The following is a 17,410-nucleotide window of genomic DNA, read 5'->3' as shown; positions in this document are numbered from 1 at the left end:
ACTGAGTTTTGGGTCGAAAATGGGGTCACTCCCGTGGTGGGTTCTAATCGGTGTTACCACTGGTTCTCTTCGCGCATGTGCTTTGCGTTTGCATTGCTTTGCAGAACAGCTGAGGCATGGCGATTCGCTCTACTGCGCCTTTCGGCTGGGTTGAAAATGAAGTAATAGGTTAAGTATAGCGCAGGGGAGGGTCCAGCTGATGGTCGGAGCGAACCGGTTTGCTCTCACATCAGCATTTCCACTACACTTCTTTCGCCGCGAGCTTAAGACACATCTATTTATTTGCGCAGGACTGGATTAGAATTTTAAATTTTGAATTTGGTTTTAATGGGGTTTTATTACTTTTATTGCTATTTTTAAATATTCGGCCTTATTTAATACGTTTTTTTAAGTGATGTTTTATTTTGTATTTATATGTATGTTTTTATCTGGCTGTGAACCGCCCTGAGTCCCTTGGGAGATAGGGCGGTATAAAAATACGATTAAATAAATAAATAAAATAAATAAATAAATACCGGCTCTCCCAAACTCCCAAAGCACCTGAGGGTAGAACAAGAAGCAATGGGTGGAAACTAATCAAAGAAAGAAGCAACTTAGAACTAAGGAGAAATTTCCTGACAGAACAATTCTACAGGAAAGAATTTGCCTGTAGAAGTTGTGAATGCTCCAACACTGGAAATTTTTAAGAAAATGTTGGATAACCATCTAACCGAGATGGTGTAGGGTTTCCTGCCTGGGCAGGGGGTTGGACTAGAAGACCTCCAAGGTCCCTTCCAACTCTGTTGTTATATATATTAAACTGGGGAGAACTGGTAGCAACTGGATCACTCCCACTGGATCGCTCCCTTGATATTTCCTTTGGTTTTCCGGATTCAGGTTTTCTGTATCAAGTAGCCGCTGTACTCATACAGCACTTAACAGAATAACAGAGTTGGAAGGGACCTTGGAGGTCTTCTAGTCCAACCCCCTGCTCGAGCAGGAAACCCTATGTCATTTCAGACAAATGTCTGACCGGTCTCTTCTTAAAAGCCTCCAGTGATGGAGCACCCACAACTTCTGGAGGCAAGCTGTTCCACCGATTAATTGTCCCCACTGTCAGGAAGTTTCTCCTTAGTTCTAGGTTGCTTCTCTCCTTGATTAGTTTCCATCCTGTTCTGCCCTCCTTCACCTCCGTCCGAGTGATGGCTTAATTAGCCGGCACTATCAGCTCTGGCAGCAGAATAGCGAACGTCTGCCAAGTTCTCTGATATCTCCCTTGACGCTGGTGAGTCACTTCACCACTTAGTTAAGCAGTTGATTTGCCTGCTACAGAGAGGTATAGCAGCTCTCGCTGCTTTTATATCCTGTGGGGTGTGGCTCCATGACTCAGCACTTCCTAGGCCTGCCCCACCCCTGCTTCTGTTGTTCCCTCCTCTCCTGCCTACGAAACCTAGGGTCCAGCCAGACTTGACTGCCCTCAGCCGGGTCTGAAGGCATGGCCTGGGGGGGGGAAGAGTCAGGGGACGGAGGCTTGTTATCTCCTCCACGTGGCCTGCCTCTGGCTCCTGGAGCTGAGCCAGGGAAGCCGATGCTCCCGAGGTAAGTCCTGACGGTCGTTCCCCCTCACTTTCCAAGTCACTTTCTGGCAGGAGGCCCGGCTCGGGGGGTGCAGACACAACACATCCGTTGCTTCTTGTCCTGCCTTCAGGTGCTTTGGAGAATAGCTTGACTCCCGGTTGCGCAGTGGTTAGAATGCAGTACTACTTCTGCTGCTCACTGGCTGCCAGAAGTTTGGTAGTTCGAATCTCACCAGGCTCAAGGTTGACTCAGCCTTCCATCCTTCCAAGGTGGGTCAAATGAGGACCCAGATTGTTGGGGGCAAGAGGCTGACTCTGTAAACCGCTTAGAGAGGGCTGCAGAAGCACTATGAAACAGAATATAAATCTTAAGTGCTATTGCTATTCTCTGTGGCTCAGACTGGTAAGACAGTCTGTTATTAACAGCAGCTGCCTGCAATTACTGCAGATTCAAGCCCCACCAGGCCCAAGGTTGACTCAGCCTTCCATCCTTTATAAGGTAGGTAAAATGAGGACCCATATTGTTGGGGGCAATAAGTTGACTTTGTATATAATATACAAATGGATGAAGACTATTGCTTAACATAGTGTAAGCCGCCCTGAGTCTTCGGAGAAGGGCGGGATATAAATGCAAATAAAAAAAAAAGTCCCCCCTACTTCTCCTTTTCACTAGACTAGAATTCTCAATTCCTGCAATCCCCCCCTCAAATAGGCAACTGGACTTTCTCGTTTTTCTTTGAAGATGTTTCGCTTCTCATCCAAGAAGCTTCTGAGGAACTTCAGAGGAACAACTGGCCTCCAGAAGTTGTGGATGCTGCAGTTTTTAAGAAGAGATAGAATAGAATAGAATTTTATTGGCCAAGTGTGGTTGGACACACAAGGAATCTGTTTTGGTGCATATGCTCTCAGTGTACATAAAAGAAAAAGAAAAAAGAAAGAAAAAATACATCAAAGGTACAACATTTACAACACAAATGATGGTCATAGGTTGCAATTTAACCCTTAATGATAGCAACAAAAAGTTACAGTCATACAGTCATAAGTGGAAAGGTGATGAAAACGATGAGAAGATTAATAGTAATGCAGATTTAGTAAATAGTTTGACAGTGTTGAGGGAATTATTTGTTTAGCAGAGTGATGGCCTTCGGGGAAAAAAGATTGGACAACCATTTGCCTGAAATGGTATAGGGCAGTGATGGCGAAGCTTTTTGCCATCGTCTCCCAGAACTGGGGAGGGGGTGTCGCACGTGTGCGTGCCCACACCCATAATTCTATGTGCCCCATGTGTGTGCTTTCGACCCTCTCTCACTCCCCCCGCTCCTGGCACGCGATAGCCTGGTAGGCCCGGTTTTTTTTTTTAATTTACATTTATATCCCGCCCTTCTCCGAAGACTCAGGGCGGCTTACAGGGTGTAAGGCAATAGTCTCATTCTATTTGTATATTTACAAAGTCAACTTATTGCCCCCCCAACAATCTGGGTCCTCATTTTACCTACCTTATAAAGGATGGAAGGCTGAGTCAACCTTGGGCCTGGTGGGACTAGAACCTGCAGTAATTGCAGGCAGCTGTGTTTTAATAACAGGCTTCTTACAGCCTGAGCCACACCGCGGCCCTTTTTCTCTCTAACCAGGCTCCAGAGCCTTTCTAGGAGACTGGCGAGGGTTAAAACGGCCTGCCCCACCTCCCTGGAGGCCCTCCGGAGGCTTAAAATGGCCCATTTGCCAACATCCGCCAGCCTCTGGAGGCCCTCCCCAGACTCCTAGAGAGGCTCTGAATCCTGGGGACAGCAAAAAATGGGCCTTTCCCACCCACCCACCCCCGAGGTCCCTCTGGAAGCAGCCTATTTCCCTACATCTGGTGGGCCCAGAAGGCCCGAAAAATCAGCTGGCGGAGCTGAGCTCGCGTGCCCACCAATCTGGCTACAGGATGCCACCTGTGGGTATAGGGTTTCCTGCCTGAGCAGGGGGGTGGATTAGAAGACCTCCAAGGTCCCTTCCAACTCTGTTATTCCTATTTATTCCATTCCATTCCATATTTTCTGTCTTATCCTACCCTACCCTATCCTACCTTATCCTAGATAGGAGATTGGAGAGCTGTTTCTCCAGAACACCATAGCAATGTTTCTGAACCTTGGCAGCCTGAAGACGTGCGGTTTTTAAAAATCCCAGAATTCCCCAGCTAGCATAGAATTCTGGGAGCTGAAGTCCACACATCTACAAGCCGCCAAGGTTGAGAAACACTGCTTTAGATTCTCTTACTCGAGCGGGGGTGGGGGTGGACTAAGATGATCTCCAAAATCCCTTCTGTTATTCTGTAAAATCAGCTTCCCTCCAGTGCTTTCAAAAAAAAAAAAAGCTCACCAAGTTTCTAGTCCTTAGCAGTGTAAAGATATTTCGATCCACGCGATTTGAGAAATGCCAGAGGTTAGGATGGTGGGAAGCTAAGCTAAGGGGTTTATTATCTAACTTTCCACCTTTCTCCCTCCCAGAACCGAGATAATTACATCCGATCCTGCAAGCTACTTCCCGACAGCCGAAGCCTCATCGTTGGGGGCGAGGCCAGCACCTTGTCCATCTGGGACTTGGCAGCCCCCACACCCCGGATCAAGGCCGAGCTGACCTCCTCCGCCCCAGCCTGCTATGCTCTGGCCATCAGCCCCGATGCCAAAGTCTGCTTCTCCTGCTGCAGCGACGGCAACATCGTGGTCTGGGATTTGCAGAACCAAACCATGGTTAGGTGAGAGCCATAATGTCTAATCTGGTATTTCCCATATTTTTCGCAGTATAAGACACCTTTCCCCTCCAAAAAAGTGGGTGAAAATTTCGGTGACTCTTATAGACTGAATACGGGCTCTGTTTTTGGGCTCCTGAACCCTTCGTGTGTCGCGTTTTCGACCTTCCCGGACCCCAGAAGGACTCTGCAGGCCAAAAATGGACGCGATTTTGGCGAAAATGGGATAGACGGAGGGTTCGGGACAGCAGTGAAATCCTCTGAAGTCTGCTACTGGTTCTGTGAGTCTGCTACCGAGCACACACTTTGCGCGCATGTGTGCCTGAGGCATACCTGTGCAGCGCTAAAAAAGGAGCATTTTGAAGCCTTCCAAGCAGGGGTGAAATGCTCCCGGATCGGAGGGGATCATGCGATCCTAGCGATGGCGGCTGCTGGTTCGGAGGACCAGTAGCAAAAATCCCTGGCCCCGCCCCCTGCCTCTGCTGAGCCGCACCATCAGCAGAGATTTTTTTTTTTTTACTTTTAAAAGCCGGTTTTGCTTCAGCCAAAACAGGCCTTTAAAAGTAAAAAATAGCAGAACCTTACTTGTACTCTTACTTGTAGAAAACATGTTTTCTACAAGTAAGAGTAGAGATTCTAAGGCACTTACCTGATTACTGAGGAACGCATGGCCACAGCCCGAAAGCAGTTTCAGTTTCAGCCAGACAGAATCAATCGCTCAGCTAATCTATTTCCTCAGTGATCAACTGGCTGGCTTTGCTGGCTGAGGAACTCTGGGATTTGAAGTCCACAATAAAATAAAATAAAATAAAATAAAATAAAATAAAATAAAATAAAATAAAATAAAATAAAATAAAATAAAATAAAATAAAATAAAATAAAATAAAATAAAATAAAATAAAATAAAAAATAAAATAAAATAATAAAATAAAATAAAATAAAAAATAAAATAAAATAAAATAAAATAAAATAAAATATAAAATAAAATAAAATAAAATAAAATAAAATAATAAAATAAAATAAAATAAAATAAAATAAAATAAATAAAAGAAAATAAATAAAATAAAATAATAAAATAAAATAAAATAAAATAATAAAATAATAAAATATTTGTGCAGCTTTCTGAGATTTGGTGTTTCTGTAGTGTTTCACTCTAACTACACAAACACACAAAATCTCAGAAAGCTGTATGTGGCATTTTGTGTGTGTGTGTGTGTGTGTGTGTGTGTGTGAGTTGTGTGTGTGTAAAGTGTGAAAGTTGGTTTTTGAGCTTTTTGTGGCTGTGTGAAGTGTGAAGTGCAGCTGCTTTTACATTGTGTGTGAGTCAGTTGTGTTGTGTTGTGTGTGTGTAAAGTGTGAAAGTTGGTTTTTGGTACCTCTTATTGTTTTTTTATACTTTGTTTATTATTTTTATTATTTATTGTTATTGGCCACGCCCACCAAGCCATCTGACCACCAAACCACGCCCACCAATTAAGCCACACCCACAGAACCGGTAGGGAAAATTTTTAGATTTCACCCCTGCTTCCAAGTCTGCAAAGGTAGGTAGAACAGCAAGGGGGGGGAATCCACTGTGCCACACGATTTAGATTAGCTAGAAAGTAAGAAATACGATGATTCTAGCTAATATAAATCGTGTGTCACAGCTGATTGTCAGCCAGCTGATCGTCGGAAATACCAGTTCACCCGAACTGGTAGCATTTTTTTTACTACCGGTTCACCTGAACCGGTCCTAACCGGTAGCATTTCACCCCTGGTTCAGGAGGCCAAAAATGGTGCAAAGTGCTTCTGGGGGATGGGGAGGGCAAAAATGGGATGCACAGAGGCCAAAAACTTTTTTTTTCTTGTTTTCTTCCTCTAAATCTAAGTGCGTCTTATAGTCTGGTGCATCTTATAGTCTGAAAAATACGGTAATTTTAGAAGTTTAGCAGCTGGATGCTAGTTGTGAATGCTGAGAAGGGAACGCAGGCAGCTTTACCAATAGTCCTTGACTTACAGCCATTTGTTTAGTGACCGTCCAAAGTTGCGATGAATGCTGAAAAAAGTGACTTATGGCCAGTTTTCACATTCATAACCATTGCAGTCATGTGATCAAAATTCGGGCGCTTGGCAAATGGCTCGTAATTATGACGGTTGCAATGTCCAGGGGTCACATGATTCCCGTTAGTGACCTTCCCAGCCGGCTTCCGACAAGCATAGTCGATGGGGGGGGATGCCGGATTCGCTTAACGACTGCATGAGTCACTTAACAACTGCAGTGATTCACTTAACAACAGAGGCAAAAAAGGTGGTAAACTGTGGAAAAGCTCACTTAACAACTGTCTTGCTTAGCCATGGAAATTATGGGCTCAATTGAGGTCGTAAGTCAAAGACTAGGTGTTATTTAAATCCTTCTTCATTCCCGAAGTAGAAAAACTAAAATATTTCTTCAACTTTGGTAAGAACTAAACCAAAGCTTTCAGTTGTATGTGTCGTGTCCCACTCCTCCGCTGACGGCCGGGTCAGGGAAATCCGAATCAGGCGTGCCTCTGCAGCTCTGCCAAAGTCCTAGCAAAGTCCTCAGGGCAGGCAGGAGACCAGAAAGTGACTTCAGCAAGATATGTTAGACTTTGCCTGACTCAGAGAATGCCAGAAAGCAGGTCCTTTATATAGGCCATGGGGTGTGGCTCTATGACTCAGCATTTATCCAGGCCTGCCCCTCCCTTCCTTCTGTTGCCTCCGCCTATCAATTCTTCTGAAGCAAGGGTCACTCCAGTCTGCAGCTGTTGGCAATTGACCTCCCTCAGGCTCACATGCTGTGGAGGAGGGGGAGGGGTCTAGTTGCTCCGTTTGCCTGGGCATGGAGCCAGAGCTGGGGGCTGGAGATACTTCCTCCTCTTCAGCCTGTCTGGGCATGGAACCAGGGCTGGGGCCGGGAGGCATACTAGGACATTCCTCCGTGTTCGGAAGCAGATAAGAAGGCCCCGGCTGTGGTGAGATCGGACGAGACACAACAGTATGATGTTGCTGCTGCTGTTACAAAAGGTAGTCCTCAACTTACAACAGTTAAATTAGTGACCGGAATTACAACGGCACTGAAAAAAGTGACTTACAACCATTTTTCACACTTATGACCGTTGTAGCATCCCCATGATCACTTGATCAAAATTGAGGCACTTGGGAAACTGACTCACATTTATGACGGTTGCAGAGTCCTAGGGGGAATGTGGCCCGCTTCTGCGAGCTTCCGACAAGCAAAGTCAATGGCGAAACAAGATTCACTTAACAACCGTGTTAATAACATAATAACCGCAGTGATTCACTTAACAACTGTGGCAAGGAAGGTCGTAAAATGGGGCAAAACTCACTTAACAAATGCTTCACTTAACAACAAAAATTTGGGGCTCAGTTGTGGTCGTAAGTCGAGGACTACCTGTATTATTGTCAGTTTTGTTCCTCTGCTGACATTTATTCAAACCATACGTTGTTTAAACCTGGTTCGTTTAGAAAACCACAATCAAAGGTCGGTTTCAGCAGGTTCTGACCAGTTCTGGAGAACTGGTAGTGGAAATTTTGAGTAGTTGGGAGAACCAGTAGTAAAAATTCTGACTGGCCCCGCCCCCATCTATTCTCTGCCTCCCAAGGCCCAGCTGATGGGGAGGAAATGGGGATTTTGCAGTATCCTTCCCCTGGAGTGGGGAGGGAATAGAGATTTTACAGTATCCTTCCCCTGCCACGCCCACCAAACCACGCCCACCAAGCCATGCCACGCCCACCAAGCCACACCCACAACCAGTGGAAAAAAAATTTGAAACCCACCACTGACCAGCCCCAAAGCAAATACAAGTATTTCTCGTGTTATCTAACAGAGGTTGCCTTAAGTCACGACAATTGTAAATAGAGCGTGACCGTGATTTATAAATTACCTTTATTTATGAGAGTATTATCATCTTCTTTTAACGACCCCATAATCTCTTGCAGGGTGGAGTCTGGGCTGAGTGTTTACTGAGTGAATGGAGCTGAGTATTTACTGGCCAGATGCCCTTCCAGTTGCCAGTGCGGGGTTTAGTTCAGATTTATGACAGTATTATGATTTAATAAAAATAAATAAGAGGAGTTCTTGCTGGGTTTCTGCCTCCCTTTGCAGGCAGTTCCAAGGTCACACGGACGGGGCGAGCTGCATTGATATCTCCAATTACGGCACCAAACTTTGGACCGGCGGTTTGGACAACACCGTCCGATGCTGGGACCTCCGCGAAGGCCGACAGCTGCAGCAACACGACTTCACCTCGCAGGTCAGCTGGGGAAGGGGTGGAGACTTTTGATGGATGGCTATTGTATCTGCGCCCCCCGAGCCGGGCCTGCTGCCAGAAAGTGACTTGGAAAGTGAGGGGGAAGGGCTGTCAGGACTTACCACAGGAGCTCCGGCTTCCCTGGCTCAGCTCCAGGAGCCAGAGGCAGGCCAGGTGGAAGAGATAACGAGGCCTCCGTCCCCTGACTCTCCCCCCCCAGGCCACGCCTCCAGACCCAGCTGATGGCAATCAGGCCTGGCTGGACCCTAGGTTTCGTAGGCAGGAGAGGCGGGAACAACAGAAGCAGGGGTGGGGCAGGCCTAGGAAGTGCTGAGTCATGGAGCCACACCCCACAGGATATAAAGGCAGCAAGAGCTGCTGTGCCTCTTCGTAGCAGGCAAATCAACTGTAAGAGCTGAAGTACTTTTTGTTCCTGGGTGACTCATCGGCATCGAGGGAGATAACAGAGACACTTGGCAGACGCTCGCTAGTTTGCTGCCAGAGCTGATAGTGCTGCCTAATTAAGCCATCACTCGGACGGAGGCAAAGGGGGACAGAACAAGGGCCTTTGACTGGGTGGGATCAGCTATGGCAACCAATCAGCCCAGGGAAGGGGCGGGATCTTGGCACACCGATATTGGACAAACCGCCGATCCTCATTTAGCGATCATAATGGGACCGGCAACTCCGTCGCTAAGTGGAAAAAATCACATGACTTCAACGGGCTTACCATCTCACCTCCCATTTGATGGTGGAGGAAAACATTTGTGGTCTTGAACCAGGATATTTTGTGACACCCCCCATCCTCTCAGATTGCAATTTTTTTAAAAAATTTGCATTTATATCCCGCCCTTCTCCGAAGACTCCGGGTGGCTTACACTATGTCAAGCAATAGTCTTTATCCATTTTTGCTTCCGCGTTCTTCATGAATTATGTATATCGGCAGCCTGCTGTGAAGCTTTGTTTTATACCATTGCGACTTCAACAAACGGTTGCTAAAGAAGGCGGTAAGTAAGGGAAGGACTGCTGTAATTATGGGTGGTCCTCATTTAAGGACAGCAATTGGGACTGGGAACTCTGTTGTTAAGTGAGGCGGTTGTATGTTGAAACATCACGTGGCCGTGCTGTTCATCGATAACCGTTCGGACAGTCGTAACTGCCATTGTTAAACAATGACCACGGGGGTCATTAATTGAGGACTTCATATTACAACTTTCAACTTCCTACCGGCTTCCCCAGTGATCAAGGGCTGACTTCCAATAACCCCGTCAGTCACTCCCTTCCCCAAAATAAGCCAAGTATTTTTTTTAAAAAAAACCTACATTTAGCATATTGTAAGAGTGTAACCACTTGATTTTGAATGAACCTAATTAATATGTAAATGAACCCTTCTCCTGCTGTTAACTTTTCAGGCATGAGGACTAGACTCTTTGGTTGTGGATTTTGCTTTGTGTGTTTCAAATGCACCATGCTGTCCCTCAAACCTTTCAACTGTTTCCATCTTTCTTTCTTTCTTTCTTTCTTTCTTTCTTTCTTTCTTTCTTTCTTTTTCTTTTTTTTTCTTCCTTCCTTCCTTCCTTCCTTCCTTCCTTCCTTCCTTCCTTCCTTCCTTCCTTTCTTTCTTTCTCTCTCTCTCTCTCTCTTTCTCTCTCCGTTCCTTCCTTCTTATTTCATTTTTCCTTTCTTCTTCTTTCCTTCCTTCCTTCTTTCTCTTTTTCTTTCTATCTCACTCTCTTTCTTTTTTCTCTCTCCCTTCCTTCGTTCTTTTTCTTTTTCCTTTCTTCTTCCTTCCTTTCTTTCTTTCTCTCTTTCTCTTTTTCCTTCCTTCTTTCTCTCTCTCTTTCTTTTCTTTCTTTCCTTCCTTTTCCTTTCTTCTTTATTTCTCTTTTTCCTTCCTTCCTTCCTTCCTTCCTTCTTCCTTCCTTCCTTCCTTCCTTCCTTCTTCTTCTTCTTCTTCTTCTTTCTTTCTTGCTTTCTTTTCTTTCTTTCTTTTCTTTTTCTTTTTCTTCCTTCCTTCCTTCCTTCCTTCCTTCCTGCCTTCCTTTCTTTCTTTCTTTCTCTCTCTCTCTCTCTCTTTCTCTCTCTCCATTCCTTCCTTATTTCATTTTTCCTTTCTTCTTCTTTCCTTCCTTCCTTCTTTCTCTTTTTTCTTTCTATCTCACTCTCTTTCTTTTTCTCTCTCTCCCTTCCTTCATTTTTTCCTTTCCTTTCTTCTTCCTTCCTTTTCTTTCTTTCTCTCTTTTTTCTTCTTCCTTCCTTCCTTCTTTCTCTCTCTCTTTCTTTCTTTCTTTCCTTCCTTCCTTTTTCCTTTTTTCTTCTTTATTTCTCTTTTTTCCTTCCTTCCTTCCTTCCTTCCTTCCTTCCTTCCTTCCTTCCTTCCTTCCTTCCTTCCTTTCTCTTTCTTTCTCTCCCTCTCTCCCTTCCTTCATTTTTTTCCTTTTCTTCTTCCTTTCTTTCTTTCTACTTTCTCTCTTTCTCTTTTTTCTCCTTCCTTCCTTCTTTCTCTCTCTCTCTCTCACTCTTTCCTTCCTTCCTTTTTCCTTTTTTCATCTTTATTTCTCTTTTTCTTTCTTTCTCGCTCTCTTTCTTTCTTTCTCTCTCTCTCTCTCTCTCCCTTCCTTTGTTCTTTGTTCTTTTTTCCTTTCCCCTTCCTTCCTTCCTTCCTTCGTTCCTTCCTTCTCACCCATCTCCCTCCTTTCCCTGCAGATCTTTTCCCTGGGCTACTGCCCCACGGGAGAGTGGCTGGCGGTGGGGATGGAGAGCAGCAACGTGGAAATCCTCCACGTGACGAAATCGGAGAAGTACCAGCTGCACCTTCACGAGAGCTGCGTCCTCTCCCTGAAGTTCGCTTCCTGTGGTAGGTTGCGTGGGTAAGAAAGACGAGGCAGGCATCCTTCCAAATCCCATCTGTCGCCACCCTGGTTGCATTCGCACAACCCGCTCAGCCAAGTCACAGTCGCAAACCACGATAAAATGCAGGAAAGCACAGCTGGTCCTTGACTTCCAACCGTTCACTTAGTGACCGTTTGCAGCTACAACGGCACTGAAAAAAAAGTGACTTAGGAGCATTTTTCACATTTACGACAATTGCATTACGACCTAATGATTTGGGGGAAAGGGGAGCTTTCACTTTTTAATCCGCCGGAACTTTCAGAGCCGGCTTTCAACCATTTGTGCCAATATGATATCTCCAATAAAACTGTTCTTTGAGGAATATGCCTGCCTCGGAGTTCTGCTTTTTGATGGAGTTATTACTTGGAGCCCTGACACTTGTAACTTCAAGCGGTCGCTAAATGGATGATTGTACATCAAGGACAGGGGTGGGGCTGCTGGGGGTTTGCGAGAACCTCTAGCTAAGATTCTGCGCCGTTTGGAGAACCCCCAAATCCTACTCCTGGCTGGCCCCTCCCACCCCGCTCCGCTCCTCCCAGGAGTCCCCACGCGGCCCATTTTGGATGCAGGTTTTTGGATGCAGGTAAGTGCAGGCCACGCACAGAGGCTCGGGGAGGGCGAAAAACGGGCCTACTGGAAGTTCGGGAAAAACGGGCCCATTTCCGGCCTCCAGAGAGCCCCTGGAGCTTGGGGAGGCCGTTTTTGTCCTCCCGGAGGCTCGAGGAAAGCCTCCGGAGCCTGGGGAAGGCAAAAACGACCTCCCCCACCATGGTGGAGGAGGCTGACTAGGCCACGCCCACCATGGCCACGCCCACCCAGCAACCGGGCAGAGAACCCCTTGCTAAAATTTTTGAAGCCCACCCCTGATCGAGGACCCTTAAATGGCTCCTGGGATCTCAGAAGGCGCTCTCTCTCTCTCTCTCTCTCTCTCATCTGTAATTTTCATGCACCCAGATCGGATCCCTTCCCTGTTTTTCCTCTCCTCTCTCGCTGCAGGCAAATGGTTTATCAGCACCGGCAAAGATAATCTACTTAACGCGTGGCGGGCTCCCTACGGTGCCAGCATCTTTCAGGTAACGGAGACCGAAGGTTGCGCAGCTGCTGGCTGAAAGCTTTCGCTCCCTGCAGAAAATACAAAACGATCGTGGGGATATCTGGATGGAGAGGAGACCCGCACGATTCAGCCCCAGTTGGGTTTTAAGAGGACCTAGGTTTGCAGTCTGGCTCGCTTGTTAGAGCTACCATAGAAGACGTGTCCCAAAGGTGTTTCACTTCTCGTCCAAGAAGCTTCTACAGCTTTGACTGGATGGTGGGGAACGGAAGGATTGATATTCCTTGCAGACAGCTGGTCATTTCCATCCTTTGAGAGGGTCGTTGAGGCCACTTGGAGTTTTTAAAATTTTAATTTAATTTAATTGGGTTTTAAATTTCTGTAAATTTTATGGGTGTAATTTGTATTTTAAATTTTTTCGACAAATTGAATAAGTTTTTTAAGGGCTGTTTTTAATATTGTATCTGTCTGTGTTTGTATTTTATTTGATTGTTCACCGCCCTGAGTCCTTCGGGAGAAGGGCGGTATACAAATTAAAATATTATTATTATTATTATTTTATCTGTGTCCTCAGGGTCACCTGAGTGGTGCTCCTGGTTCCTGTAATCTGCAATTTTTCCTCTGGAAATCCATTCCTACTCCCACACCATTCCAAGGGGGTTCATCCAGGGGTGGGTTCTAAATTTTTTTATCACCGGTTCTGTGGGTGTAGCTTATTTTGTGGGCGTGGCTTGGCGGTCATGTGACACTGGGCATGGTTTGGTGGTCATGTGACTGGGTGAGAGTAGCTTGGCCATCATGTGACTGGGTGGGCGTCGCTAATAACAATAAATAATAAAAATAATAAAGTATACAAAACAATAAGAGGTACCAAAAACCAAATTTCACACTTTACACACACACAACACAACACAACACAACTGACTCACACACAATGTAAAAGCGGCTGCACTTCACCCAAAAGGGCCCCTGCAACAAGCAGGAACCTCACAAAGCCACAAAAAGCTCAAAAACCAAGTTTCACACTTTACACACACACACAACACAACACAACACAACACAACAGACTCACACACACAAAATGCCACATACAGCTTTGTGAGATTCTGGGTGTTTGTGTAGTTAGAGTGAAACACTACAGAAACACACCAAATCTCAGAAAGCTGCACAAATATGTTGTTATTTTATTTACATTTTTTAGATCGGGGTCTCCAACCTTATAACTTTAAAGTTTGGGGACTTCAACTCCCAGAGTTCCTCAGCCAGCAAAGCATTTGGCTGAGTAATGGATTCCAGGCAGATTTGTGGACTTCAACTCCCAGAGTTCCTGGGGAACTCCAATCAATTACATTAGCTGCAACTGAATCTGCCTTCCAGACAATGAAACTGATTGGAGACGCCGAAGGAAAGCGAGCCTGAAAGGAGCTTGCTTAATTAAGTAAGTGAGGAGGGGGCATTGGGTGGGCCAGAGAAAAAAAGTTTTTAAAATGCTCCTCTGAGGATCCCTGCTCAGCCACACGATCATCAGAAGGGGCTTTTTTTTTTCCTTTTAAAAGCCCCTTTTTGGCTGAAGAAAAGAGGCTTTTAAAAGTTAAAAAAACCCACCTCTGATGATTGGAGAACCAGTTTGGGGGCGTGGCCAGCCAGCCATTACCACCGGTTCTCCGAACGCCAGCAAAGTTTTACTACCGGCTCTACAGAACCGGAGCAAACCGGGAGCAACCCACCACTGAGTTCATCCCAAATTCTATTTGGGACAACCACGACCTGGATGACTGAGAATCTCTACAGATATTTAGCTATACAATTAGGGATGAACGCCCTTGGAATGGCGTGGGAGTTAGGAATGGATTTCCAGAGGAGAAAATTGCAGACTTCAGGAACCATTTGCACCACTCAGGTGATCCTGAGGCCTCAGATAAACCTCCAAGTGCTTCAAGGATCCTCTAAAGGGATGCAAATGACCAATCCTTCCATTCGCCGCTATCCTGCCAGAGCTGAAGAAGCTTCTTGGATGAGAAGCGAAACCTCTTCAAAGAAAAACAAAACAACAAAACCAGAAAGTCCAGTTGCCTCCAGAAAAAGCACCTTTGGGACAACCTGGAAGACTGAGAAGCTCTAGAGACTCATAGAAGATGTGACTTCTCCTTCTGCACTAATATTCGGGCATCATTTTAGACATCTAACTTTTGGCCGAACTATGGATATGCTAGCGATTTAATTTAATTATTTGTATCACAACTTAAGGTGACTAATTTATCTAATACTCCTCCCTCCTCCTCTGTTCCCTACAATAACAAACTTGTGAGGTGAGTTGGGCTGAGAAACAGGGATTGACCTGGCTTTCATGCCTAAGGCAGGACTAGAACTCCCAGTCTCCTAGTGATTGGCCCAAAGTCACCACCCTACTTTCATGCCTAAGGCGGGACTAGAACTCACCGACTCCTGGAGATTGGCCCAAAGTCACCCAGCTCTCTTTCATGCCTAAAGTGGGACTAGAACTCACCGACTCCTGGTGATTGGCCGAAAGTCACCCAGCTCTCTTTCATGCCTAAGGTGGGACTAGAACTCACTGACTCCTGGTGATTGGTCCAAAGTCACCCAGCTCTCTTTCATGCCTAAGGTGGGACTAGAACTCACCGACTCCTGGTGATTGGCCCAAAGTCACCCAGCTCTCTTTCATGCCTAAAGTGGGACTAGAACTCACTGACTCCTGGTGATTGGCCCAAAGTCACCACCCTACTTTCATGCCTAAGGCGGGACTAGAACTCACCGACTCCTGGTGATTGGCCAAAAGTCACCCAGCTCTCTTTCATGCCTAAGGTGGGACTAGAACTCACCGACTCCTGGTGATTGGCCCAAAGTCACCCAGCTCTCTTTCATGCCTAAAGTGGGACTAGAACTCACCGACTCCTGGTGATTGGCCCAAAGTCACCCAGCTCTCTTTCATGCCTAAGGTGGGACTAGAACTCACCGGCTCCTGGTGATTGGCCCTAAGTCACTTAGCCAGATTTCATGCCTAAGGTGCAGGACTAGAATTCCCCATCTCCTAGTGATTGGCTCAGAGTCACCTAGCTGGTTTTTATGCCTAATTTGGGACTAGAACCCACCGTCTGCTGGCGAGTGGCTCAAAGTCACTCAGATAGCTTTCATACTGACGACGGGACTAGAACTCTCCTTCTCCTGGTGACCGCTTTCTTCTCTATTTAAGAGTTTGGTCTAGTGCCGTGATGGTGAACCTATGGCATGCGCACCACAGGTGGCATGCAGCGCCCTCTCTGGGCACGTGAGCCATTGCGCCAGTTCAGCTCCACCGTGCATGCGCGCATGCCTCCTGCCGGCCAGTTGGTTGAGGTGTCTCTGCTGCGCATGCGCAGGGGTGGGTGGGATGCATGCAGGGGGATGCTTGTGCATGCACAGGGGCAGGGCGCATGCACTGGGGCTGCATGTGCATTGCATTTTGGGGGTTCAGGAATGTGTGTGCACATTTTGGGCACTGGGTCCAGAAAAGGTTAGCCATCACTGGTCGAGTGATTAAGGTACCAGGCTAGAAACTGGGAGTCAGTAAATTCTAGTTCTGCCTTAGCCCTGAAAGTTGGCTGGGTGACTTTGGGCCAGTCACTAGCAGAAGTTCTAGGTTGCCAAAAGGAGACGCCAATAACTGGCATTGTCAAGCAAGATGTCTTGTGAAAATCTGGCGAGTCTGTTTTCTCCCTGCTTTCTTTTTGCAGTCCAAAGAATCTTCCTCAGTTCTGAGCTGCGACATCTCGGCTAATGACAAGTTTATCGTGACCGGCTCAGGAGACAAGAAAGCCACAGTTTACGAACTGATCTACTGAGCCACCTTCCTCACTTTGGATGGCTAGGAGGGAGGTCCAAACGCTTTCCATTCCCTGGGAAAATGCATTTCCCCCGCTGGCTTCGGAGACTGCGGTGCCGAAACGGCCTTTGCGCTTCCAACCCTCCTTGCAGACGCACGAGGACTAGAAACTTAAAAAGAGCTGAGAGTCTCAGGAAGATATTTTTCTTCCCTCAAGAAGCAAGTTGGGGGTGTGTGTGTTTCCTTTCAGATCCCCAATGGAGCAAAATCTTTTCATTATCTCCCAGAAGATCACCTCAAAATTATGTTTGACAAGCTGAGCGGCCAATCCAACATCAGGCTCAGCGGAGCCCCGCCCATATTCTGGCCGCCTGAATATTGCAGTCCATATTTTCATTTTTGGGTGCAAGCAAAAAAGGGCTGCATGTACACCTCGGAGATAGATTTCTGATTTATGGCCGGTTGCTTAATAACTGCTCAAAGTTACGACAGCCCCTGAAACTTATGACCTGGTTTCGAAGTTGCAACTTCTTCTTCAACCCTGTGGTCATGTCACCAATAACTACTTTTGACCTGATCCACATTTACAGCTGTTTGCTGTACCCAGAGATTCCAGAGCCTCTCTATGAGTCTGGGGAGGGCGAGAAAGGCCTTTCCCACACGCCTGGAGGCCCTCCAGAGGCCAGAAACTGCCCGTTTGCCAATGTCCGGTTGGTCAGAAAGGCTCTGGAGGCTGGGGACAGCAAAAAAGTCACTTCCTGTCTAACCAGAAGTTGGCAAACGGGCAGTTTCTAGCTTCCGGAGGGCCTTGGGGGTGGGGGAAGGCTGTCCTCCCCAGGCTCATAAAAAGGCTCTGGAGCCAGGTGAGAGAGAAAAACGGGCCTTCCCCAACCCCTTCAGAGGCAGGAAACAGCCTGTTTCCCTACTTCTAGTGGGCCCAGAAGGCCTGAAAATCAGCTGGCCGGTGCGTGCTGGAGCTGAACTCGTGTGCCCACTGATATGGCTACGCATGCCACCTGTAGCACACGTGCCATAAGTTTGCCATCACGGTTCTAGGCCATTATTTCTCGATTGTCTGCTTTGGCTGAC

The 17,410-nt window shown here is 46.5% G+C and overlaps 1 protein-coding gene across 3 annotated transcripts in view; it reads left to right on the top strand.

Moving 5' to 3' along the window:
* LOC131188343 (transducin-like enhancer protein 2) overlaps nt 1-17,066 on the top strand; it is an 85,453-nt gene extending 68,387 nt beyond the window's left edge. For all 3 annotated transcript variants that reach the window (XM_058163563.1, XM_058163562.1, XM_058163561.1), the window contains exons 16-20: nt 4,046-4,293; nt 8,414-8,561; nt 11,265-11,415; nt 12,447-12,523; nt 16,233-17,066. In XM_058163563.1, the coding sequence (XP_058019546.1) occupies nt 4,046-4,293; nt 8,414-8,561; nt 11,265-11,415; nt 12,447-12,523; nt 16,233-16,340 (732 nt within the window). In that variant the 3' untranslated portion in view covers nt 16,341-17,066. The remainder of the gene's footprint in view (nt 1-4,045; nt 4,294-8,413; nt 8,562-11,264; nt 11,416-12,446; nt 12,524-16,232) is intronic.
* The last annotated feature ends 344 nt before the right edge of the window (nt 17,067-17,410 follow it).

This window comes from Ahaetulla prasina, chromosome 1, assembly GCF_028640845.1.
Source record: "Ahaetulla prasina isolate Xishuangbanna chromosome 1, ASM2864084v1, whole genome shotgun sequence".
Taxonomy (NCBI): domain Eukaryota; kingdom Metazoa; phylum Chordata; class Lepidosauria; order Squamata; family Colubridae; genus Ahaetulla; species Ahaetulla prasina.
This window is presented reverse-complemented; position numbering and strand designations above follow the sequence as displayed.